Here is a 27,964-nt window from a genome sequence, read left to right as displayed (position 1 = left end):
TGCGTATTTGTGTTTGAGCGAGTTAGATAGTGACGACACTGAACCACCGCACTTGTGCCACGGTTTGAAAGTTTACATTTGTGCCTCGACGTTCACGCACTGCTACAAAAAAAGACTCATGGCTTCCGAAAAGTTCGATAAAAAGGACAATATTGCTGAATTGACAAACCAAGGTAGGCGCGTCGAATTAAGTTGTTCAAAAAATGTATAGCACCTCGCAATGTACAGCATTCAGTACCGCAAGGTTTCTTGCCTAAATAATGTCATAACTTTAGTGAAGACAAAAACTACTTCGGCCTATACATCGGTGTCCATTGTATGATTCTTTGTCGGCACTGTGTTCTTTTTACATTCCTAAAATGAGAACCGGCTTGAGGAGTTTTTCTGCAACATACTGTATGTACTTTGGAATGGGAGTCCACCTTGTGACATTCAGTGGAAATAATCATTTACAAGCCTAAAACGCAATTGCAGGGACATTTGAACTTCAACACTACCCTTAAAATGAATTACAATGTGGTTGCATCTTATCAATTAAACACCAGTAATGTGGGAGGCAAGACCCCTTTGCCGCCTATTCATAACAAATGCTACATTGGAGAAAGGTGGGTCTTGGATGCTATGATTTCCGACTAGGTAAAGAACACGTGAACGCCCCTTTCAATTGGACTATCTGAGTTACGCACTGTATATTTTATAAAAACAACTGCATTTTTCAATCATATTCTGTGAGTCAAAAAATATTTTAATAGTAATGCACCAACATAATAAACAATGTCACTTTATCAACGGAGCACACATACTGCTCATTCCCTCCACTCCGCACGGGTAGCCACCATAATGGGAGTGGCCACAGGCAAGCATATGCACGTGGGTGCCCAGCCTCCAAGTCATTCAAGTTGATTAAAGCTGTGTGATTCAAAATACACACAGCCCATTATCTAAACTTTGTAACGTTTCAATGACTCACCAGTGTTGTGCTCCCTATTTTAGGAAAAGGAGAGGTTTGTGGTTCTTGAATATCTTCAATGTTACTGAGCATGATAAATGTTGTTTTTCCTTCTTTTGTTTTAGAGCAGAATCCTTGTCCAGTGATATCTCCGCAGAGGAATGTTTGCGCTCACAAACATTTCGCCTCACAAACATTAAATTCGCGACCATATAGTCTCGGCTGACGAACTAGTTTTCGGCGGACGAATCAAACCACACGGCGCCACGGTGGCTGGCGGACTAGTTTTCATCACCCCCCTTTCTTTGAGTGCGGACATGGTTTGTTATCGAGTGTAGTACTTTTGCTATTATGGGACCGAAAAAGACCCCACCACATGCTATTGTTAAGCCAAAGAAGACACAAAAGAAAATTACGGTCAAGCGGAAGAAGGAGATCATTGAAAAATACGAACAAAGTGTGCATTTGTGTGACTTATTGTACCAGTACGCTAAGTCGACCATTGCTACGTGTGGCTATGGGTGTTTCTGTGTTGTCTAAGCCAAGGATCTCAGGTAATGGAAGAGGTTAAAAAAATTCAGTTGATTTTGATTAACGAATAGCAGCTAGCAGGGGACAGTTTGGGTGAGGGTAGTATCGCCGAGAAAGCACAGCAACTTCACTCATGTAGTTGTTAGGCTTATTTAGTAGAAAATTAAGTTTTATGGGGACCTGGGAACGGATTATTCTCATTTTAATGGTTTCTTTTGGAAAATAAATGTTTGGCAGACGAACTTTTCGCCTTACACGCACTTTCTGGGAACCAATTAAGTTCGTGAGCTGAGGAGACCCGCTAAACATCAATTTAATTAATTAACATTGCTACATTAAAAAGAGCAAGACATTGAACATTGAACACTTATGATTGCTCAATAATTCGTTTAATTTAAAAAAAAAAACTACACCTGCACGTGCTGTCTGACCAAAAGTATATATTTCTGAAAGAACATCAAATCTACCAAATTGAGACAGTGGAAGTTTCAAGCTCATGTGAGTGTTTTTTTCCGTATAAATCAGGAACTGTATAACATGTATTGTATATTTATCTAATTGAGGAAATGGATATCTTGACGCTTTTTTTCTTCAGCCTTCCACTGCTGCACTCGGGTGACAGAAGAATTAGTCATTGCGTGAGAAGTTATCACATGTTTTCAAAGTTCCCATGTTCTCAATATACGAGTCGGAAACCGTAGGGGAGCTTTGACTGTTTTTTTGTTTTGTTTTTTTGTGGGTTTTGATTTGACCATGGATGGGTGGCATCCTTTGCTTCCCACAGCGATACAGGAATATGAAGGCCTGCAAAGGAGACATGAAGCAGCAACTAAGGAGGTAAATATCATTTAAAATATGACATTGTCCATGCCATGACTAGCTCCTTTTGACATAGTGTAGAAGCACATTATTTTATGAGTTTACATTCATGTTATCGTTTTATTATGAAATAGTTCAAATCTCGTTGGACCTTTTTCTTCTGATGACTTTGAGATTTTGTTCCTGCCGATTTTATTTAATACAATTTGTCAAATACACCCTGCTCCTCCCTCCTGCCTGCATTTTTTTAGGTCCACCACCATCCACCCTGCAACTCCTGTGTGTCACGGTTTGCATGGTGGTGATGGTGGTGGATCCCAAAAAAAGTGGGCAGGAGGGAGCAACAGGGTGTAATTCACAAACTGTATTAAATAAAGTCAGCAGGAATAAAATCTGACTGTAAACCATGACAAGGTGAAGCCAACCTGACAGGGTGAACCAAACAATGACCCGACACTGAATGGTTGTGTCGGGAGTCCTTTTCACTGCCACTGATTGGAATGACCAACACCTGTGCAGGTGCAGGCGGGGCCAACAGCGCCACCCGTTGGTCGCCAACCAGATCGTGACACTGTGAGAATAAGCGGTTCAAATAATTAATGGGTGGATAAAGACAAAAGGCAAAACAACTAAATTGCATGTAGTCGCTGATCAGACATTTGGCTCAAAGGAACAACACTGCATTCATACCGTATGTTTTGCCTCCCTTAGCGTAAGATACTGGAAGAGGAACGAGATGAGGCAATTAAGAGGCTCAATGCATTTCAACAAGGTAAGTCATTTGAAATACGCAAATGCAAGTTATTTGATAAAAGTGCATTCAGTTTTCCTAAATGGGAGTATGCTGTATAATGCTATGGTGAGGCAATCATTTAAAAGGTAATCGTGATTGACATTTTGGTCTCTCACAATCATAAAAACATTACACATTAAATGCATTGTGAAAGCACCCCAAATACCACTTTGTTTCCTTTTTACTTGTGGGCTCCTTTACAGACTTGCACACACGTACACATACCTTACAGCAGACATTTCTGCATTAATATAGAATATCACGCCCACCAATTTCCTTCTGCTCGAGCGGTAGCGACTCCAACCTCATGATTCCTGCCAGTTGTATTTTAATTCGAGTATTGCTTGAGTCAATTGTAAGAAGATCAATCTGAACAAAATTCACTTTAGAGAACACATTTTATACTACTTTCTTTCCTTTTCTCTTCCTTTCATCACTTTTCTGCTGTGAAATGTAAATTTCTCTCAATCCAAATCGAATTTGGGGAATCCATTATTAATCCAGAATGTTTCATCCCCTCCACAAATTACATAGCGCACAACAAATTAATGAATAACTACTTTTCAATTCATTTGAAGTAAAAAAAATCATGACTGTTATTGTCACCAATCAGCGTCCGGCTATGCTCAAGTGTTGCCAACGAGTTCAGGCCTGATCCGCTGAGCTCGCTTACGATTGGCTGTGTAGAGTATGTGGGCGGGGAGGATATCCCTCTTCCCAGTTGACGCTCCAGGAGGACGCGATGCATAAGTAATGGTTGCTAGCACGTAATTCAATAATTACATGCCAGCAGCTTCAGTAATGGCTTACTGAATAATAATAATACATTTCATTTCTTAAGCGCCTTTCAAAACTCTCAAAGACACTTTACAGTCACAGGATATTTTTTCTGGGGATAAGCAGCGGCAGCCACACGTGCCAGCGTTCACTCAACCCGGAAGTAACATTAAAAAAAAAAAACTATCCATCCATTTTCCGTACCGCCTATTCCTTATTAGTGTTGTGGGGGGTGTTGGAGTCTATCCCAGCCGTTTGGGCAGCAGGCGGGGGACACCCTGAATTGGTTGCCAGCCAACGCAGGGCACACAATAGACATACAATAGTCACTCTCACACTCACACCTAGGGACAATTCGGAGTGTTCAACCTGCCTGAAGACCCAAGGATATATGTTGTCATACTACAGTAGGTGTGAATTTATTTTATGAATACGTCTGTGTAAGCTCTCAGTCGTACAGGAGTGGTCCATCGATGAAAAGGTTTCTTCAGGTTTCATCGATGGACCACTCTTGTACGACTGAGAGCTTACACAGACGTTTGGCCCTAGATATATATCCCTACTGTTCAGACATGGCGGTGCCGGACTCTACTATGATCAGAATCAGAATCAGAATCATCTTTATTGCCAAGTATGTAGAACACACAAGGAATTTGTTTCCGGTAGAACACGCTGCACTAGTATCGTCGTCAAAAAAAAACAAACAAACTGCTAAGTGGCACTATACAGTTCCATTTTACAGTTCCATACAGTTCCATGATAGGACCTATCAAGGCAGAGTCCGGCACCGCCTTGTCTGGACAGTAGGGATATATATATAGGGCCTAAACTACCAGTATGACTTTAGTTTGCTGACGAAGTTTCTTGGCTAAGAAGCGAAACGTCCGACACCTTCAAAGAAGTACAGATGACGGCTGAAGAAACCTTTTTATCGATTATTTTACGAATGTTAGAGCATCGGTGTCCTATACTTTTCCGTTCAGTGTTTGACTTAAACACAAATTCCATCCAAAATATGGCACTGAAGCAACTTACAAACAAATTCACCTTACGAACGACCACTCGGAACGTGTCTTGTTCGTAAGGTGTAAAGCGTCTGCATAAGGCCACCTTCAATAAATGACAATTAAAAATGATTTCCATATATATGGCACACCACATTCTAAGGCGCTACCGTAAAGTCAGGGGTTACGTTTGATATCTCCCAGCATGGACCGCGCACTACTTCTTCAGGGGGAAATAGAGTTGGTGGCTCCTGACAGTACGTAATTGCGAGACCCGCTGTGGCTCAATATTACTTCACATATAAGGCACACCAACGTATAAAGCGCAGGCTCATCTTTTGAAGAAAATAAAGTGTTTTTGGTGCGCCTTATACACCGGAAAATATGGTACTAACTGGCGAGAGACTGCAAAATCTGATAGATAACTGGCTGGCTATCTGTTGGCTATCTATCCAGCTAGCTTGCTATCTATTAGGTAGCTAGCTGGTTGGCTAGGTATCTATTAGCTGTATATTGGCTAGCTATCTGTTGGGTGTCTAATAGCTAGCTGGCTCGCTTTCTATCTATTTGAGTTACTTCCGGGTTGCGGGTTGAGTGAACGCTGGCGCGTGTGGCTGCCGCTGCTCACCCACAGAAAAACTGATCCTGTGACTGTAAAGTGACCTTGAGAGTTTTGAATACGCTTATGAATGACATGTATTGTTATTATATTATAAATTTCGTGAAATTTTAAAGAAGCAATGTTATATTTTTTATATTACCATGACTGTAGAGACCCCCGAACAAATTGCCTTCTCACAAAACTATTTAAACATGATGAATGAGCCCAGAAAAGAATAACCCTTTGTTCCGTGACTGTAGGTAAGCCCCACCACTGCCACCTAATTAAGACCCTGATTAACACCATGATGAGGCAATACCCATGTAGTCCCAGCATCTTTCACATCAGGCTTCAATAGCACTTATCTACCAGTTTTTATATACTCTGTCTCAGTTTGACGCTATCATCCCATCACCGTTCATACCCCAGCCACTTCAATAAATCTTCCAATGGACACCTTGTACTTAATGATTTGTTAATTATGATTACTGCCAGCCATGATAAACAAACAGCAGTGTCGAAGTGATGAAAGTCAGCAGCTCCCCCCGGTTCCCCTTGACACTTCAAATATGGCAGTCTTAATTGTGAGTTTTGGCATCCCCCTTATCACCATCATCATCATCACTCCATCTGTTTTCTTCTCTCTTTTTGTGGCTGCTTTTATTCATTCTCCTCTCAGGAAAGACAGTGATTACCCCTATGCCGATGGGCTGCATAATGGTATCAGCGCCGCCAACCGAACGGTGAATTAAATTGTATTTGCAGCTACTGTGAAGCCGTGATGACGGGGGCAGATGCCTTTGTGGTGTTATCATTATAACACAATGGTCATGTTGTCATCAACCTTGCCATCGCCAATTGAAAAGGCATGATTGTGTGTTCGGGGGCTTTTTGTCCTGTCCTCCAGCTACTCCTCACCAAGCCTGCCACCCCACCTCCAGCCGTTTTGTTGTGAATAGGAGCAATTTTCTAAGAGCTATGAAATCACGTAATAGCTCCTAATATGCAGCTGCTTGGCACAGTGAGGCAGCCTCTATTAACATGGAAGTCAAACATAATATGTGTTTTGGCTGCAGAAGTGTTGAATACACGAGCATGGGTGAGATGTATTCAAATGAAAACGTCTGTAACTGTCATCGTCACAAACACAAACTATTTGCTCTTTTTCCCCCCTTTTTTTACATCCTTCGTTTCAAATTCCGTCTTCTCTAAAGTGGTTTCAAAGCTTTGTGGAGAATCATTTACGGGTTGGGGGAATGAGTGGAGGGTCAAAACGTTTCAAACAAGTTGCTGTGCCCTTTATGTTCCTTTCAACTGTGACAGATTTGTAAAGCATTCATTTGATGAGTCATATTGAAATTGCCCTTACTTTAATGAGTGTTTTTCCAAAATATGCTTTTCAAACCACTGTACATGAGGATATAACACGTCCTCATTCGGGTGCTTGATCAATTTGTTTCTCGCTCTTTCTCTTCCTTAGTTTCTACGATGGTCATTGAAGAGATCACTGCCATTCAGGAGCAACTGGAGATTGAGAGGACATGCAGGGGAAGTGCTGAAGCCCTGGCCTCCAAGGTGAATTTCTATCTAGCATTTTAGTATTTGATCCTAATGACTATCACGCCTGTTCCCCGCCCCTTCCCATGTTGTCCGTTGTTGTTGTTGAGAATAACAAACAAATCTGACAAATAACAATGTGGAGAGAAAAATGATCACATGTATGATTATTTGTCAAGCAAACATTGCACCAAACACAGTATAAGGGTCCAATCACAGTAGTTTGATGACTTGAACAAAAGAAAAAGCTGTTTGTGACCAAACGGTTCTTGTTCTCTTCTTGTGTCTTCTGAATTGCATTCTATTCTTTTGATTCAAAGCACATTTTTGGAGTCTTCGCTGAGTTGTTTTTGAGAGTGATGGAGTCTACACATTGTAGTTTGTAGCTTTTTATAATAATAATAATAATAATACATTTCATTTATATGCGCCTTTCAAAACTCTCAAGGTCACTTTACAGTCACAGGCTAAGTTTTTCCGTGGGTGAGCAGCAGCAGCTACACGTGCCAGCATTCACTCAACCCGAAAGTAACTCAAATAGATAGAAAGCTAGCTTGCTCGCTAATAGATAGCTAATAGCTAGATAAATAGCTAGCCAGCTAGATAGCAAATAGAGAGCTAGCATGAACGAATAGCAGCTAGCAGGTGACAGTGTAAGTGAGTGTGTTATCGGCAAGAAAGCATGGCAACTTCACTCGGATATCATCAAGAGGCAACCTGGAAGTTCGTCATCCATTGACAACGACCATCACAAAGTAAGCGAGCTTGGCGGATAGGGACCTGAACTCGTTGGCAACACTTCAGCATAGCCAGGCAACGATTGGTCAGCTTTGGTGTCCGTCGCCTAAACATCCAGCCAGCCCTTGAAACCTCCAATGTGTTTGTGTGCCAATCGTATTTGAGCTCTGACGGAAAACAAGTCGCGCAATACAAAATCTAATTTACAGCATCTCTGTCCAAACATTTTTCGATATACAGTACGCGCTAAAATGTTCGTATGTACCGTTTTTCGTAACTTTAATATTCGTAAGCTGCGGAGCGTCTGTGTTTATGTTTTTCTTCAAAATGGGCTTATTTTTTTACACAATTCGTCCTGATGATTGAACATGTTGGATATGGCAATGCAATGGATTCAACATGAAAATACGGTTTAAAATGATCAGTCATGTTTGATGAATAACATAAGAATATGAATAAAATATGATCACTTAAAAAAACATAATGTACAGATGGGAAGATTCTTACTATTTGTTCATCTGCATTGTCGTCTTCTGATTTATGCTTTTCCAAACATGATCATAGCCTTTGCATGTATCCTGCCATTATGACTGATTGCAGGGCAAAAGAAAAGAAGAAACAGCTCGTCTGCCCAGTTGGTTGCACGGCTATCTTATTTTCTTGCTAGATTGTCCTGATTGTAAATGCAAACTCACAGCCACTTCACATATTTGAACATTTGAATATGAGCTCTCGAAGGAACATTGGCTTTGTGTTCCAATGGTCTTCATTTGAGCACATTGTATCCCTTGTCCCTCATGCACAACGTTTACATTGTATTAAATGAAAACAGTGCTTTACAAATAGTATTGTATTACATTGAAAATAAAAGGTGCTAAAGGTGGCCTTTATTCTTGTCATGTTTCCAGAAACCAGATATCTACAATTAGTCATCGTATTACGTAATTCGATTCTCAAAGTCCAAAACACTCAGAGTCACAAGTGACATTCTTATAGCCAAAGTAATTTCAAAGAATATTACATCTGTGACTGTCGCCACGCTTTTGAGTCTTTGAGAAGTTATCATACATTACATGGTAAAATATCTCCAAGTATCTCTTAATCATATTCTGTCCATGGAGGAACTACTGCATGAGGGATTTGAGGCATTTGAATAATTTCATACTTTTTGGTTGACAGCAAATATAACCCCAACCTGAGTGCAGGGACCCCTCATAGCAGAGTCCGGCACCGCCATGTCTGGACAGTAGGGGATATATATATATATAGGGCCTAAACTACCAGTAAGACTTTAGTTTGCTGACGAAGTTTCTTGGATAAGAAGCGAAACGTCCGACACCTTCAAAGAAGTACAGATGACGGCTGAGGAAACCTTTTCATCGACAGCAAATATAAATTATTATTTTTAAACTTAATGATAACCAGCTTTGATAACCTGTTTAACATAATGTTTGTATTTTTACATAACGAACTTTCTCACAACAGTGAGAATCACTAAGTTTGGTGACTATCATTAAAGACAGTGTTTTACGCAGTATAAGGCGCTTTAGAATATAAAGCGCACCTTCAATGAATGGCCTATTTTGAAACTGTTTTCATATACAGTGATACCTTGGTTTACGAACCCCTTGGCTTACAAACTTTTCGGTTTACGAACGTTACATTTATGAAAATTTTACCTTGGCATACGAACTTTTTTTGTACACGGAGCTGCCTCAATGAGTGATGTGTCGTTCGCAAATGAGCCCGTTCTTCTAACAACAAAATCGCAGCCGACTGTTTTTGTCCTCTATTCCCTGCTTCCAGTCTTCGGTTAAAGCCACGTGATTGGTCAAGAACGCAGCAGTGAGGTGGCGGGGGGGATAAACGTAAAAGAGACAGGCAGACAACCGTGAGAGTTTCAACTTTGGTAGTTCAAAGGCAGAGTGTAGACTGCAAGGTTAAAATATCCCATCAATCAGGCTTCACAAACAACCCGCACCAGCCATCTGTACACTTTATGCAAAAAGCTATCAACCCAGCTAAACAGAACACAATTGATCAGGAACTAGATACAATTATTGCAGAGAAAGCACCTCCAAGGGATCATTCCTCAAGATGGTGAAAGAAGAAGATTACGTTTCTCATCAAGTGTTTAATGCTGATGAAACCGGCCACTCCATTCCATCAAGCCATCCACGACCATCACAAAGGTAAATAAAACGACTTCATTATACAGTACAGTTTATTTCTTTAATTATAATACCATAGCACATTTATTATACATAAAATAAGGTATATTTTGTGTAGTGTTAAAGGACAACTGACGTCTCCGGACAAGTTGTGTCCATAATTTGTAAAATGGCGTCAAATGACTTCTACTGAGCGTATTTTACAAAGATTCCACCGCATATAGCTATATTTTACGTTTTAAGACTCTTGCCGAATATTCCAGAAGTCTTGTTTTTGAGTTGGTGACGAGTCTGTACGTGACGTCACTGAAGGAACGCCCCTGACCGAAAAAAAAGGACACATTGTAGCAGTCCTTCCATCACGTTAATGCTTGTTTGGTATGGAAAACCTCGTGCTGCAGCAGAAAGAGCCAGAAGAGGACATCCAAGCTCCATGTAAGGAATTTATCAGCCTGTGGAAACAGGTTGATTCATTGCTCACAGGAGCTCGGTGGCTATTTTCTGCCTCTTTTTGGGTGAGACATTTCCCCCCAATGTTGCCTCAAAATGGTATGGAATACATTCTTTAATCGATTGCAAACATGTATGCTTTCCTCTTCAGAACGATTTGAATCATATGCATAACTGGATGTGTAACAAGAAAGCATATTCTCTGAATCTGAAGCCATTGTTTTGATTCTCCAGCAATGCAAGACGTCTTGGCGTGACCTCACGAACTGGGGGCGGCACTTTCTGAAAATGCCCAATTCGCAGCTCAATTTTTTGCAGATTTTGGACACTTTGAGTTATTTTTATTGGTGTTTTGCATTTGAATAAAAATATCATACTGCATGTTTTGGGTATTTTAGATGCTATAAAACGTTTTTCTGATGTCAGTTAGGAAACAAAAAAGTGACGTCGGTTGTCCTTTAAGCCTTAGAAAATTTGAAAGTAGAAAATGATGTTTTATGGGGACCTGGGAACAGATTATTCTCATATTAATGGTTTCCTATGGGAAATTAATTTTTGGGATACACACTTTTCGCCTTACACCAGGGGTGTCAAAGTCATTTTTTGCCGCGGGCCACATACTATTTCTATGAACGCAAGGAGAAAATTTACATGCGCAGGATCGGATATATCGATAGTCCGGTTATATCGATATTTTTTCCGACTCCCGAGAATATTGATATAACGAGACTTTACTGTATAAGGTGCAATAGATTATAAGGCGCATGGTAAGCTTATAAAAATAGATGCCATATACATTGTAGAGTGGAAAATACGTTCCTTTCCACCTTAATTTCCAAAGTGAAACTTCATAGTTGAAGCATATAACTTTCATCTTTCTTTTTTTCTGCTTTCATCCACACAGTTGAACAAACAGAACCATGCTCTGAAACGGCAAAGCATGATGTTGCTGTCTCAACTTAGCCCAGCGACCATCAGCGAGATAAACCTCAAGGATGAAGGTGGAGAAAGTGACGAGTTAAACATTGCCAGCTGCTTGTCAACCACGTGCCTGACCAAAATCTCAGGTGCAGATTTTCTCTCAAAATACAGTGTACAGCAGGGGTCTCAAACTCAATTTACCCGGGGGCCGCTGGAGGCAGAGTCTGGGTGAGGCTGGGCCGCATCAGGATTTCCACAAGAAATCACAGATAAAACATTCCAATGTTCTCAAAGTCTTTATTTTTAACACACACAAAAAGGAATTAAATGAATAAAAATAAATTAGCCAGTAATAAATAAATAAAATAATTATAATGATCTTTCATCTAGAACTGCTTCATGTCATCACAAAGAGGGTACAGCAAGTCCTGAAGAATGAATGTCTCTCTGTGTCTTTGTTTTGTCATATTGTCTCTATGCTGTCATATTATTTATTATTTAGTTGTTTTTTTTGTTATTTTGACTTCAAGACGGCGCCGCGAGAGTGGCTGCCTTTCCAGCAGCTCATGTATTTTGTTTTTATACTTTCATTCCTTTCATCACTTTGCTGCTGTGAAATGTAAATTTCTCCACTGTGAGACTAATAAAGGCATATCCAATATCCAATATCCAATAAGGCAGATACAGACGACAGAAAAAAACAGGAAAACTAATTATTTTAATAAAGTTTCAAATGTCTGTTTTCACAGTTCTTTAACCTTTTACTTTAACATAAAGAAAATATTGAACATGAACTGTCCTAAACATGGCTTCTCTTGCCTACTTGTTCAGCTCCACACAGGTTTCATTCATATCAATCATGCGGGCCACACTAACATTAATCTTTCATATAAAGGCGGGCCGCAAAATATTCTTTCGGGGGCCGCAGGTTTGAGACCACTGGTGTACAGTATGATGGTCACCACCTTGTTTTTAATTTTTTAACATAAACACACAAAAAGACATGTACAATTCTTCTTTCATGTTGATTTGATCTTTTTTTGTATGGAATTCATTCTGATTTGAAGACTATTTTATTTTATGTTAAAAACTTGATGTGTACATTGTCTAGGCCAAGTGTCATTTAAAAAAAATGGTATCCTTTTTCAGAACTGCAAAGTCAATTGCAGTTAACCCAGGAGGAGAAAAATCATCTTTGTGAAAATCTTGCAACGCTGAAAGAACAACTTGAGCAAACCAGGCAAGAAGTGAGTGCCTTCGGTGCGGACATTTCCATGGTTCGGCATTCACATATCATATTGGCACATTTTTTTTGTGAAGAACTACTCTGCGTTATCGCATCGACAACCAATCAGCATTAGTTGCAGAGCAACGTGGTGGCAAGGGATGGTCCGGAGTCATGTTGTATTGAAAATGTTGTATTTATAGCCACTAATTATACACCCAGCAAAAAAGCAACATTGCTGTGAAATACAATAAATAAATAAAATGCAGTTGTGCAACACAGTCAGAATAGAAGCGGGAACAAGCCAAAATACAAAGCATTTTGAATTGGGACGAATACTCAGGTTTTCCTCCCATTTTCCGAAAACACAGTGGAGTGGAGAAATTTACATTTCACGGCAGCAAAGTGATCAAAGTAAGAGGAAAGGAAGAAGTGAAAAAGTAGAAAAACAAAATACAGAACCTGCTGTAAAAGCAGCCATTCTCGAGGCGCCATTTTGAAGTTAAAACAAAAAAAAAAACACTGAATAACAAATAATGTGACACAACACAAAGCACCCACACAGTCATTCAATCTTCAACATTTTGTGCACCGTCTTTGTTGGATGAAGCAGTTCTAGATGAAAGAGGACAGGATCAAAGCGTCATTTTCTACAGTGGATCAGGGACGTCATGATGAAATGTGCACGTCTTCTACAGGCTAAATGTTGAAAGCAAACACGAAGCTATAGCATCCATTGACGAAAAGAGATTGTCTCACATCACATGTGGGAAGTAAGTTGCAGCTTTCAGATGACGCATGCACAATATCACGAGAGTGAATATTCATGTGGCGTGCAATTTTCTTGCTTATAATAGCAATAGCATACACGTAAAAATAATTGAACGCATTCCCCTTATTCAACATCTGTATGTGTAATCGTATGTACCTGCCACACTCAAGCCCCTTTGCTTCTCTGTTACTCATACACGGCAGTCACAAATGTTCGCTGCTCAATAATGGATGGATCCAAAGAAGTGACATTGGCAATAACTAATGATGGGAAAACAAAGCTTCATGAAGCACTTGTGTTTTTTTATTCTTCCAGATGATGCTCTTGGTTTGAATATGAACATTAGTGCAAAGGAAATGTCTTAAAAATCGACTGCATCTTTAAACCAAGAGTGCCATCTAGAGGAGTCAAAAACCAGTGCTTCATGAAGCTTCACTACTAGCCCATCACTAGCAATAACCTCCAGAGAGCAGAGGTAAAGCTCATTCACTTGAACAAAAGTACTGAGCTATAGTTGGAAACAATTTATTAGCTTGAAGAATGGAGTGGCCAGGGTGGAAATCGTCAATGAGGACTCACAAAAAGATGCTAAGGCTAAAGCTTATGCTCGTGTTCCAAAACGTACAAGGTCATTCATCTTTACAATTCAATGGAGGTTATGTCATGACATTGTCATGGCTTCATCTGGGACGAGCTAACAAAAGTTCATTGATATAATAATAATAATACAATAATAACAATAACATAATAATAATAATAATAATAATAATAATAATAATAATAATAATAATAATTTTCAACTCTCAAGGTCACTTTACAGTCAAAGAATAAAGTTTTTCTGTGGGTGAGCAGCGGCTGCCACACGTACACTCAACCCTGTAATTTCATATGTGATGTATGTCATGCATATTAGCATATTTGACAATAAAGCTGACTTTGACTTTGAAGTAACTCAAATACCGCAGATAGAAAGCTAGCTAGCTAGCTAATGGATAGCAAATAAATAGCCAATATATAGCCAGATAGCCAAAACCTCGACAGCTTACAGCCAGTCAGCTAGACAGCTAATAGCTAGCTAGCTAATGGATAGCAAATAAATAGCGAATAGATAGCCAACAGCTATACAGCTAATAGCCAGCCAGCTAGCTAATGGATAGCAGCAGCAAAATACACTTGAAACTTTTTTTCAAGCTAATTAAAATAACAAATTGCGAGCTAACTCTTTGGTACATTCTTCAGTAAGATGATGACCCAAAACACACCACATTTCAGAAGCAAGACGGAAACATTGGGAAGCAAATATCCACACTGAGACCCTACCAAGTATATGTTCACCTGGCTAAAGGGGTGACGAATGGGAATGACCCTCCAAAATAAGATGAAACAAAATTTTACAAGGCATCACTCAAGATTGATGCAAAGTGAGGTGATGTAAGTGGGTTGGCGATCAACATGTTTTGTTTTAGTCATTTCAAGCTATTTCAAGTAATGTTTCCAATACTTGGTCAGCCAAAAGAAAAAAAAGAATGGTCTGTTTCTGACCCACATGTAAATACCTGTAATTAAAATCTGAAATAGCTCACATTCACATTCCCTTTGAACTTGACTGATGGACGACAAATGGATTTCCGCTGTGGCGTTAACCATTGATTGACTGTCCTGCCCGTGACCCTTCATTGTTTCCTGTAAATCCAACCTTTTTTCCATTCATTTCTATTTGCAGCTCCTGGAAGAAAAAGGAGCTAATGCTGTTTTAATGACCGAAACAGTGCAACAAAAGAAGCTGCTAAGAAAATATCACAGAGGTGAAGAATAGGAGGGATTAAATTTCAGGAAAAAAAATGTTTGAATTTTAAAAACGTTTATTGCATGATGAATACGGCTTAAAAATGTGTCTCTCTCCAGTGTCTAAGCTCGCTGTGGAGGAATTTGAAACCCTACAGGGCAACTTGAACCTGGAGCGGGACTTGAGAGAGGGGGCAGAGACCTTTGCCAGAGCCGTGAGTTATAATACAATTTCAGTGTTGTCATTGTAAGATATTCATCCTGTGTTATATGCAATGTTAGACTTGCAACGCTGTTTTTGAACTACCTTCCCAAGAGTGGTGGCGTTTGTTGTTTCAGATGGTTGTTGAGCAAAAGATGCTGAAGAGACAGAGCCAGATTCTGATGCAGAGCACCACACCTAGCCACGCTCTACAGGAGGCGCTCAACCAGGTTACATCACTGACAAAGGATTTGGAAACCTTAAAGCAGGAGCACCAGAGCCAGGTAGAACTCCCGATAAACTTGGGATACAAAAACAAACAAAAAAAGCACACGTTGGGAAAACTGAATCTTGACCAACTTTAAACTCAAAAGTGCTAAAAGTCTATTTTCAAGTTTGATGTGTTTTAATAGCGAGCGGCCCAGTGGCTGAGTGGTTAGCGCGTAGACCTCCCACTCCTGAGGTTTTGAGTTCAATCCCGACTCGGGCCTTCCTGTGTGGAGTTTCCATATTGTCTAAAAACATCCTGGATTTCATAATGCAGTCAGAGGTAATGTATACTCCGTTGTGATGATGTTTTTGGAATGTGGAAGGAAACCGGAGTACCCGACAAAAAGCTATCTATTAGCTGGCTGGCTGGCTAGCTATCTGGCTAGCTGTCCATTATCTATCTAGCTGGTTATTTGGCTGGATATCTAATATCTATCTATTGGCTGTCTGGCAAGCTATATAGCTAGCTATCTAATAGCTATCTATTAGCTAGCTAGCTAGCTTTCTATTTGAGTTACTTCCGGGTTGAGTGAATGCTGGCGCGTGTGGCTGCTTCTGCTCACACACAGAAAAACTTATCATGTGACTGTAAAGTGACCTTAAGACTTGAAAGGCGCTTATAAATGAAATGTATTATTATTATTATTATTATTATTATGAAAAATCCAGGCAGACCCCGGCAGAACATGCAACTCCACACAGGGAGGCAAAAACTGGAATTGAACCTGGTACCTTTCACTGTGAAGTCAACTTGCTAACCACTCAAATACCGAGTCAACTAGTCACCAGTTGCAAAATACAGTAAAGTCTCGTTATATCGATATTCTCGGGAGTCCGAAAAATATCGATATAACCGGGACTATCGATATATCCGACCCTGCGCACATGTAATTTTCTCCTTGCGTGCATAGAAATAGTATCGTAATAAGTGGGACTATCGATATAACCGATATCGATATTACGAGACTTTACTGTAATTGTTCGCGGCAGCATTAGTTGAGAGTTATTATTTCTTAGCCTACAAGGAGTTAGTCATTTTTTTCATGTGACATGCATAAAACCTACTGTATCTCCTGCCACCTCAGAAAAACTACCTCCAATCCCTACTGGTACTTTGTTTATATTTGTATTTTACTGTGTGTCATTCTTTTGTCAAATAGAATAATAAAAGTTAAAACACGAATACACATGAGGCAAAACATAACCTCAGGGTGAACTAAACATTTTGCACATTGAGATTAGCATCAAAGAACACGCTCAGTATTGAAAGCCAGAAGCTTGGCCGCAAACCAGCTCCTACCTCCACTGTGAAACAATTAGAGCTGAGTGGGATCAGTGATCTCTGTTGGTGCTATACAGAAGGTGAACATACCCTTCGTTTGATAAACAATTGGAACTTGGAAAAGGTTACGGACAAGGGGGTGGAGAGCAGCCCACTGAATGTCAGCTGGCATCCACCCAGGATTTAGCAACAATTACTACTGTAGGAGTTGATGCAAAAAATAGAATTGAAACATTATTATTATTATTTTTTTAATATAAAACTATGTGTGCACGCGTGTGTTCAGATAAAGAAACTGGAAGACAAATTCAGTAGCTGCGACACACTAAAGGAGCTGACAGCCTTGAGGTGTGAACTTGAGCTTGTGGAGGAAGAGAAGAGGGAGTGCAGTGATGAGTGCTCCAAGGCCCAAGTGGAGGTCAAGGCTCTGAGATTTACAGGTGAGAACCATGAAAACAAGCTATGTTGTGACAAATAATACAAGTAAAAGCACAACCAAGTATGAAGGGCTTGATGCGGCCTGGTGGTCGGCTGGTTAGCATTTCCGCCTCACAGTGCAGAAGTGGCAGGTTTGATTCCGGGCTCAGGCCTTGGTCTATGAAGTTTGTATGTTCTCCCCGTGCCCAGGTAGGTTTTCTGCAGTTACAGTTATACCTTGGCCTACGAACTTAATTGGTTCCCAGAAAGTGTGTGTAAGGCAAAACGTGTGTATTCCAAACATTAATTTCCCATAGGAAACTATTAAAATGAGAATAATCCATTCCCGGTCCCCATAAAACATAATTTTCTACTCAATAATCCTTAAAACTACACAAAATATACCTTATTTTATGTATAATAAATGTCATGGTATTGTAATTAAAGAAATAAACTGTACTGTATCATAAAGTCGTTTTATTTACCTTTGTGATGGTCATTGATGGCTTGATGGAATGGAGTGGAAGGAGGTGGGAGGGAGAATCACATTCCATCAGGACTGTAGGAAAGTGGGTTAGCCTATCTTTCATAGGCTTATGGCCACTTCTCTTCCTGTGTAATGAAAGTCCGGTTAGGCCGGTTTCATCAGCATTTAACACTTGATGAGGAACGTTGCCTTCTTCTTCCACCATCTTGAGGAATCGATGAGAAGGTTTCTTCAGCCGTCATCTGTACAAAAGTGAAGGTTTCGGACGTTTCGCCTCCTATCCAAGAGACTTCGTCAGCGAAGTTCAGTTCGCTGACGAAGTCTCTGAAGAAACCTTCTCATCGATGGACCACTCCTGTACGACTGAGAGCTTACACAGACATCTTGAGGAATGATTCCTTGTAAGCTTTGGCAGCTTTATCGTCAGAACTGGCTGCCTCATCATGACAAATGACACTATGAATCCCTGTACGACACTTAAAAGTCCTCGAACCATCCGTGGCTAGCCTTGAAATCATCAATGGATGACGAACTTCCGGGTTGCCTCTTGGCGAGATCAGAGTGAAGTTGCCATGCTTTCTCTGCGGTAATTTTACCCAGTTCCTCATCAATTGTGTTGTGTTTCGCTGGGTTGATAGCCTTTTGCATAAAGGGTCTCAAGGAGCTCTGGGGTGTACATCTTGGAAGTTGTGATTTTGCAACAGCAACAAATGCAGGCAGACACACTAGAAACTTCATTAATAGCTGGTTCCCATGCTTGACTTTTCTCTTCAAATTGTACAGATGGCTTGTGTGGGTTTTTTGTGGAGCCTGATTGATGGGATATTTAAACCTTGCAGTCTACACCCTTTGAACTATCAATAAAGTTGAAACGAGTCCATATTTCACTGTTTTCTATTCATTTTCTCACCTTTTCACTTTTGTTTTTTCCTTGTTGTGCTATCAGGCTCTGTCGTCTGCCTTTCCTATTTCATGTGCTCACTGTGCTTCTGTTTCTCCAACCCCTCCTACTTCTCCTCACTGCTGCGTGTGTCTGTAATTCAATCACGTGCAGCTCTAACCGAAGTCTGGGGGCGGGGAATAGAGGACAAAAAAAGTCGGCTGCCATTCCCAGACCCTCTTCGTTCACTTCAGAGATCCAGCTCCAAGAACCGACTCATTCGCGAATGACACATCACTCACTGTGGCGCTTCGTGTTTCCCGAAAAATTGTTCGTATGGCAAGATTATATTCTCGCGAATTTAACGTTTGTAAGGCGAAAAGTTCGTTAGCTAAAGTGTTCGTAAGCCAAGGTATACAAGCCCATATTCCAAAAACAAAAATGGAAGGCTAATGGAAAACTCAAACTTGTCCCTCGTCATGATTGTGAGTGTGAATGGTTGTTTGTGTACGCAACCCTCGTGAGGATAAGGAAAGGTCAACCACCAATGACAAGTTACTAAATAATTTTATTATTTTATTGTTCAGTTGAAGAACTTCAAAAGAAATTGGAAATGGCCCCAAAACCATCAAATCTTCCAGTTGCGGCAAGTCCGCTGCCACCACTTCCACCACCACCACCACCTCTTCCAACCTCTGCAGCGTTCAACCCACTCAGGTAACTTTTTTCTGCCCTTAGTGGTTTGAATTTTTAATTTTGTTTGGAAAAACAACAATATGAGACGACAGCAGACTGATATATGCGTCTGATATCATCTGATACATGATGCTGTAAAAGTCGGCAGAGTTGTTTTTCAAAGGCATATTTTTGTAATAAGGACTAGAATTTTCCGCCGGGGGGGGGGGGGGGGTGTTCTAATCCATCCATGCGTGGGAGGGGGGACTCCACGTTAGTGTCTAAGTGCTGGCACAAGCACGACGATCATATACTGTACTCTTCGTAGTGTAAATATTTGCGTTTTGCAACATAAACATTAAAACGTGTTTGCGGCAGATGACTCGATTGTACAACAGAGTTTTACTGTATAATGACACTATCGGATTAGCGGTAAATCGAGTTTCACCCTTGCCATGCTTTCCCCATCGGTTTTCATTAGCCGTAGTGTAACTTGACAGTTAGCCAGTGGTAATGGCGCGTGAGATCTAGGTAGATAGCGCAAACTACTCAAGTGACGTTGTGTGTGATGGCGAAAGTGCGAGGCAAATTGACAAGAGTTCGGGAATCAAAAACTGTTTTAGATGGGTAAGCGATTTTTATTGTTCTGGAACTTTTTGCTTTATCTGTACACTTCTTTTTTTGCTCTTTCAAGCATTTACATCTTAGATCCTATGATACCATATTATGTTTAAATTGACAATATAATGATGTATACATATTGAAAAATGAAAATTCATTCAGAAGTGTGGAAAATGTTGAAACTCTTACAGAAACTTTACAAAGAACAAATGCAATGTTTGAAGCATGGCAAAAGGCAAATACTGCCCCCTCTTAGGAGGGTAAAACATTGCCAGAGGTCTGACCAGCGCTTTATCTGCACCACTCCCTCAAAAAAGAAAAACAAAAACCCGAACACATTGGGGAATGATTGTGCTCCACATATTCCCGAATGAATTCGGGAATGACAGTGAATGAGTTAATGGACATAATTTCTAGACGCTGCCGAAGCGTTGAGGGAGTCCGTTTTGGTGGTCTCAGTATAGTATCTCTCTTTAAGGCGGGCTCTCCCACTCTCACTGGAGCGTTTCACAACCTAGTGTGAAGCGGCTGGGATGAAGATCGACACCTCCAAATATGAAACAATTGTTCTCAGTCAGAAAAGGGTGGAGTGCCCTCTACGGGTTGGGAAGGAGATCTTGGCCCAAGTGGCGGAGTTTCAGTATTTGGAGTCTTGTTCACGAATGAGGGCAGAAGGGAGCGAAAACAAAAATGAACATTTGTGGCAGCTTTTGAGTGCAAAAAGAACTGATTGATTTGTGTTCATTCCATAGCTCGCTGCTGTCATTGATCAGAAAACGACAAAACAGCAGCGATATTCCACTTGTGGTCCACAATTCTGACAAGAGAGCAGGTACAAACATTGCAAATGGTTTATTGATTCCTCAAAAGCTTTTCATTTCTACCATAAGACTGCCATTTCTTGTCTTAGATGCTAGCTGCTAGTGCAAACGTGTTGTGCACAAAACCCGTGAAACACTTTGGATCGCCGCTTGTGTCGTGTTCTGGTTAGCTTCCACAAGCTAACACTCAAGCCACATTTTGGCTACTTGGAGAAATTAGTACGTCTTATGAGGGCTGCTTTCAATTTCAAATAAAAATGTGTTTGTTTTTCTGCATCTCGACGCACTAAAGTGAGAGTACGGATTTAAGTAAATTGAGGGAACATATTATCATTGATTCCTCTCATTCCTTGGCTCCATAATCAACATAATAAAACTCAAACTTGAGGTTTCTTCAATATCCCGAAAAACAATGGGTCCAATGAGCTTTTAGAATACATAATTGGTGTTTCAAGTGTTTGCTAATTGTGCACATTCAATCCAAATCAGTGACTTTGTTTCTTGACACAATTCCGTGTGTGGGTGTGCGCGCGTGTTTGTACGGCTGTACTTGTGAGGACAACCATGATTATATACCAGGGGTGTCCAAAGTCGGTCCTCGAGGGCCGTCGTCCTGCCTGTTTTCCAGCTCTCCCAGGAGCACCGCACCTGATTAAAATCATCAGGACCATTTTGATGCTGCTTCAGAGCTGGCTGATGAGCTGATCATTTGAATCAGGTGCGTTGCTCCTGGGACAGCTGGAAAACAGGCAGGACAGCGGCCATCGAAGACCGACTTTGGACACCCCTGCTGTAAAGTGTCCTCGAGAGATTTGAGAGGTGCTCATAACTTAAAATCATTTATATTATTATTTTTGGAGAGGTCCTTACAAACGCATCAAAATTGATTTTGTGTGTGTTTTTTCATTTCACTTGGATACACACACACACATTTGACTCTCTCCCGCTATGTTTTGGATTTTTTAGAGATTTATGTTCCAACAAAACTTAAACTGTAGAAAACAGTCTCATGGGATTGAGTGCGCGTGTGTGTGTGTGTGTGTGTGTGCGTGCGTAATAGGACTATTTTATCTATGCGATTCAAATCTATCAGCGTGTGTTTTACAGAAGTGGATGTCAGGCAGCAGGCCGTCGAGGAAATGATGAACAGGATCAAGAAAGGGGTTCAGCTTCGGCCTGTCACGCAGAGACCTACTAACCGTGTTCAGGTTAGTCGATTTTTTTTGTATTCGAATTTAATCATTTGATTAATGTGATGCATTATGATATGAATAACATACACTGACTTTATTATCCTTGCTTTGGATTTTAAAACACCGGTACAGTATTCATGAAATCAGCTAACAGGGTTAGAGCCACTCAAAGTGTGTAATACATCACATAATAATCAGAATAATCACATGATTATTTACAATCATTATGTCCTTGATGTATTGAATTCATCTCACACAATGCTGAGGAGCTGAAATAATACTGTCAGAACTGTTATTTACCTGCAAATTGTCTGCTGGACTGAATTCTCACAATTAACTGCCTTTTCGTCGGGGGTCTTGCTTTGTTGAATGCAGGCGGTGGGCCATTTCTCTCTCCTCCCTGTTTTTCCAATTTGTTCATTGATTTTTAACTGGTGACTTACTCCTTGTTGGATTCAATCAATCTTTAGTGTTTCCACAATATTCTTGTCCCTTCAATATCATTTACACTCTCAAAATTAAGTCACACAGGTGTGCTCAGCCTACCTGCTCATTAACTGAGCGCCGCTCAGGTGAGGAGAGCAAACTGTGGCTGTGCTGCCTGGACACAAAATTTGTAGGTAGGGAGTAGCCACGCAAGGACGCAGTTAGTTACCTCTCAAAAACCCTCCAGTGAGAAACAAACACCTTTGTCCATCCGCCAACAACGATGTCCGTTAGTATCAATACCAATGCTGCTATCGATATTCTCTTCACTTGGATCCATTCGCAAACCACAATTGAAAAGTCGCAGCCTCAACTTTGGGGCAGAGATACAGTGATACCTCAGCTTACGAACTGAATTGGTTCCCAGAAAGTGTGTAAGGCGAAAAGTGTGTCTTCCAAACATTAATTTCCAATAGGAAACCATTGAAAATTAGAATAGTCCGTTTCCGGGTCCCCATAAAACATAATTTTCTACGAAATAAGCCTTATAACTACACAAAATACAGTAAAGTCTCGTTATATCGATATTCAAGGGAGTCCGAAAAAATATCGATATAACCGGGACTATCGATATATCCGACCCTGTTTGCATGTAATTTTCTCCGTGCGTGCATAGAAATAGTATCGATATAACCGGGACTATCGATATATCCGATATCGATATAACGAGACTTTACTGTATACCTTATTTTAGGTATAATAAATGTGCTATTAGATTGCAATTAAAGAAATAAACTGTATAATAGTAGTTTTATTTACCTTTGTGATGGTCGTTGATGTAGTTGCCTCTTGATGATGTCCGAGTGAAGCCGTGCTTTCTCGGCGATAATACCCTCACACACTGTCCCCTGCTAGCTGCTTTTCGTTCATCCAAATCAACTGAAGTTTTTCAACCTCTTCTATTGCCTGAGACCGTTGCTTTGACAACACAGTGTACTCTTCGGATGAACACTAGCCTGTGGTGGGGTCTTTTTCGGTCCCATAATAGCAAATGTATCCTTGATAACAAACCACGTATGAACTCAGAGAAAGGGTGTGTGGAAAGGTAGTCCGGTAGCCACTGTGGCGCTGTTCGGACGTGTGGTTTGGTGTTCTTCCGCCAAAAACTAGTCAGCCAGCCATTGTGGCGCTCCGTGCGTTTCCCGAAAACTAGTTTGTATGCCAAGATTATATTCTCACAAATTTAATGTTCGTAAGGCAAAAGGTTCGTAAGCCGAGGTATCACTGTACAATGATTTATCCCCTACAGTATATTCAAGTCATGCCCCCAACACAAATGGTATCACTCTTCAGGGACGCAACAACAATCATTTTGGGCGGAATCATCATCTGTATATGTCGATTCGCTTGTAATCATGGTTTGCGGAGGCACCCGAAGGCCAAAAGTGGTTATGTGTTTTGTTTGTTATTTGCTAGAAGCTCAATAATAGAATGTCTTTGTCGGGGAGGCAAAGGTGCCATTGTATGTGGGAGATAAGTGGTGTTGTAATTTCCCTTCCTCATCTGTTTCAAGTTGGTTTCTCAACCTCAATGTGGACAGATGGCCCCTCTCACTCCTCTTTCAAACATTTGTCTTCTCTGACTACAATATCTATATTTTCTTCTCAAGAGTGATGTTTCACTTTGAGATGCAGGTACACAGCCATGTCCTTCGGCAGCGTGTGTGTGTGTGTGTGTGCGCGCGTGCGTGTGTGTGTGTGTTGTTTTGGGGGGACAAGAAATCAACCCTTTGGAGGCAGCCGTCATCAAATTTTTTTGGCTTTGGCATCCGCATGCGTAAACCTTGTATGTTTTTATTTATGTATTTATTTGTATTTGTTTATTAGCTATTTATGTATTATTATTTATTATTTATTTTAGTTAGTTTATTTGGTTTATTTATTTATTTTTTGTCCACTGAGTTAAAGTCCTCAGTCGGGTTGTGCGATTTGGCTACAATTTAATTTCAATATTTGTATATTTTTTTCCAGACATCTCGATAATGATATGCCAATGAGATTACTATGGGTTAAGTAAAAACTAAACATGAACGAAAAAACAAACCAACAACAAAAATCAATCAAAAACGATGTGGAAAGTGCTTTTTTTAGAACTTTCTGACAGCCATCAACATTAAAACAAACAAAATAATAATAATAATAATAATAATAATAATAATAATACAGTAAAGTCTCGTTATATCGATATTCTCGGGAGTCCGAAAAATATCGATATATCCGACCCTGCGCGCATGTAATTTTCTCCTTGCGTGCATAGAAATAGTATCGATATAACCGGGACTATCGATATATCCGATATCGATATAACTTTGCTGCTGAGACTTTACTGTAATAATAATAATAATAATAATAATAATAATAACAATGGATGGATTGGATGGATTTGCCTTTATTAGTCCAGCAGTGGAGAAATTTTCATTTCACAGCAGCAAAGTTATGAAAGGAATGAAATAACAATAATAACTAATAATAATAATGAAAAGCATTGTTCAATTGGATTCTAAGGCTGCCCTCTGTCGCCAATTCTGTTCATAATCTGAACTCATTCACTGCCAGATGATGTGCAAAAATGTGTCCACTCCAGTGCAAGGGTTTTTGTCATTTTCACTCAAAATGGAGGACCCACAGAATACATCAACATTCAAAGCAGCGTAATAAACCTTAGACTCTCTTTTTCAGCAGAAAAAAAAGAGTTAAACGGTATATACACACACAGTATATACACACCGTGTTTTCCGGTATATAAGGCGCACCGTAGTATCAGGCGCAACCCCCAGTGAATGGTGTATTTTCAAACTTTTTCCATATATAAGGCATACCGGAGTATAAGGTGCACATTCAATGAATGAAAAAGGTTTTCCAAATATAATATATGAGTATCTAAAAGTTTTCCAAATATAAAGCACACCACATAAGGCTCTACAGTAGAGGCTGTTACGCACTACCTCTTCTACAGGGTCAAATGGAATCGGTGGCTGCTGACAGTCGTTGTGAGACCTGTTGTGGCTCAATATTACTTCACATATAAGGCACACCTCAGTCTAAGGCGCATAGTCGTCTTTTGAAGAAAATGAAGGCTTTTGGGTGCGTCTTATACACCGCAAAATACAATACATATAGTTCTTATATCGGTCTGGAGCTGCATATGAGATCTACTGGCTACATATTTTTAGATATATTGTGCCTGAACACAGGTGTCAAAGTCAAGGCCCGGGAACCCGATCTGGCCCACCACATCATTTTATTCGGCCCACAAAAGCAAATAAAGCATGTCAAGTTCCACGATGCTAGCTAGTCCGAACCAAAATGTCTAATTGACATATAAAAACCACAATAGCAGTCATTTTTCTTGACTTCAGATTAGAAAACGAGTAATACAGTACATTAATTTGTGTGTTCTGAATGTAAACCACAATAACAGTCATTATTTTTTACTTCAAATCTGAAAACTAGTTATTCATCAATTGGTTGTGCGCTCTGTTTATAATATGTGCAGGGGGTGAAGCATTCAAATGGCTTCCCCAAATTCAAAACTGCCCTCGAGAGGAAACGACAATATGGCCCGCGGCAAAAAAATGACTTTGACATCCTTGCTCCAGAACAATAATTAGGACCTGCTACTGTATACTAGTTGTCTTGAAAATGGGAAATGGTGTATTGACTTTGTTATTACTGATGTCTGCTTGTAAAATGTTTCCATGCTCAGCTTTGGCATGTAATTGGAGGTGCATTGAAGACTAAAAATGTGTTACACGGGACATAAATATGGTATTTATATGTTGCCTCTCTTTCATCCTTTTCCTTAGATGGCAAGGAAGCCCACTAATTCTGCCTTCCAGGAACTTAAAGCTATCATGGTAATGGAGTTTGTCCGATTCTTATGGTGTGGAGTTTAAATTGTGTCTGCCCATCAGTCTGACAACCACACACTGTCGGATTTTGTTGTTTAAGTAAGAAAAAAAAGCTCCGTACAAATTCATAGATTGCATCCTCCCAAGAACCCTTCGCAGACTGGGTTCTTCGAAGGCTCTACCGAATGTAGCCTCTTTGGACCGCATAACCGTAATGTGACCTTGAAATTTGGCCTTAAGATAGCACAGACTGATGAATCTGGACTCTGCAAATATGTCTGATGTTGTAATGTAGGAGAAAATGGAGCATGTGTAACAAAATCACATATTTGCTCCGTAGCTTTCTGAATTTCTGTTGAAGTGTCCGTATTTTTGTTTGAAACTTTCAGGTGAATTTTGACACCAGTGTTTCCTCGCCGACGACACAAGTGTCGTCATCATCACCGGATGGCGAACTGCTGAAAATCTTGATGAGACGCCGCAATGTACTGGAGGCAACAAATACCTCTTAGGGTATTACCGCTACTATATTCACATGACAGCTGACATTTATTTGTATCATTTGTCTGTATTTGAGATGTTTTACTTTATTACATTCTATTTGTGATTGTATTTTATTTATTATAGTACCTATGCTTGTCTGTGATTGTAAAGTGTCCTTGAGAGCTTTGAAAGGCGCTTAAAATGTAATTTATTATTATTATTATTATTATTATTAAAACAATTGTGGACATATCGGACCCCACTGGAGTTTAAACTGCAGGTGTCCACTTTGTAAGATGGGATATTTACACTCAAGAATGTTTTAATTCACACACATGTGGAAATGGACTCTCATAGTTCTGTGTTGTTTTGTATTCCAGTTATGGCGAGATCGGAGGGCGTTCCCTCCAGTGCTGCACCTCTTCCGCGTCATAATCATCTGCATTTAAAACTACCACCAGGCTGACTACCATATTTTCCGGTGTATAAGGCGCAGCCAAAAGCCTCCATTTCCCTCAAAACATGGCCTGCGGATTACACACAGGTGCGCCTTAAATGTAAACTAATAATGAATCACAACTACTGTCAGCAGCCACCGACTCCATTTCCCCTTGTAGAAGTGGTGCGTATTCCCAGCCTCTACTGTAGCGCCTTATAACGTGGTGTGCCTTATACAGTGAGACCTCAACTTACGAACTTAATTGGTTCCCAGACAGAGTGTGTAAGGTGAAAAGTGTGTATCTCAAAAAAAAATTCCCATAGGAAACCATTAAAATGGGAATAATCTGTTCCCGGGTTTCCATAAAATATACTTTTCAACTAAATAAGCCTTAAAACTACACACAACATACCTTATTCTATGTATAATAAATGTGCTATTGTATTGTAATGAAAGAAATACACTGCGTTGTATCATAAAGTCACTTTATTTACATTAGTGATGGTCATTTACGGCTTGATGGAATGGCGTTGGAGGTCGAAGGTCAAAGGGAATTGCTGTTTGGAAAGAGAGGCGCATTACATGAGGACTGTTATTAAAGAAATAAACTGTGCTGTAAAATAAAGTTTTATTTACCTTTTTGATGGTCGTTGATGGCTTATGGAAGGAGAGTCACCTTCCATATGGATTGTTGGTAACTTAAACTCTGGTGCTGTTCAGTCGTGTGCTTCCGCCGAAGATCACTCCGCCAGCCGCGGTGGGTGT

At 40.2% G+C, this 27,964-nt stretch overlaps 1 protein-coding gene across 1 annotated transcript; it reads left to right on the top strand.

Annotated features, from left to right (window-relative positions):
• Nucleotides 1–35: 35 nt before the first annotated feature.
• On the top strand, nucleotides 36–27,964 carry shtn1 (shootin 1). Its single transcript, XM_089012001.1, has 16 exons — nucleotides 36–173; nucleotides 2,265–2,317; nucleotides 3,011–3,071; nucleotides 6,955–7,049; nucleotides 11,295–11,457; nucleotides 12,461–12,558; nucleotides 15,032–15,113; nucleotides 15,214–15,308; nucleotides 15,433–15,579; nucleotides 17,134–17,287; nucleotides 19,219–19,348; nucleotides 20,680–20,759; nucleotides 21,856–21,956; nucleotides 26,233–26,283; nucleotides 26,667–26,790; nucleotides 27,141–27,964. Exons 1-15 carry the CDS (start codon nucleotides 119–121, stop codon nucleotides 26,787–26,789), a joined length of 1,488 nt encoding a protein of 495 aa, XP_088868127.1. The 5' UTR covers nucleotides 36–118; the 3' UTR covers nucleotide 26,790; nucleotides 27,141–27,964.

The sequence above is a fragment of the Hippocampus bargibanti genome, linkage group LG13, assembly GCF_051943395.1.
Source record: "Hippocampus bargibanti isolate YZ-2025 linkage group LG13, ASM5194339v1, whole genome shotgun sequence".
In the NCBI taxonomy this organism is placed as follows: domain Eukaryota; kingdom Metazoa; phylum Chordata; class Actinopteri; order Syngnathiformes; family Syngnathidae; genus Hippocampus; species Hippocampus bargibanti.
This window is presented reverse-complemented; position numbering and strand designations above follow the sequence as displayed.

Bases quoted from the DNA above. Each gene is read 5' to 3' on its own strand.
- shtn1 (XM_089012001.1), top strand. From the start codon at position 119: ATGGCTTCCGAAAAGTTCGATAAAAAGGACAATATTGCTGAATTGACA. The intron at 3,072-6,954 runs GTAAGTCATTTG...TCTCTTCCTTAG, and splicing joins GCTCAATGCATTTCAACAAG to TTTCTACGATGGTCATTGAA. The intron at 26,284-26,666 runs GTAATGGAGTTT...TGAAACTTTCAG, and splicing joins AGGAACTTAAAGCTATCATG to GTGAATTTTGACACCAGTGT.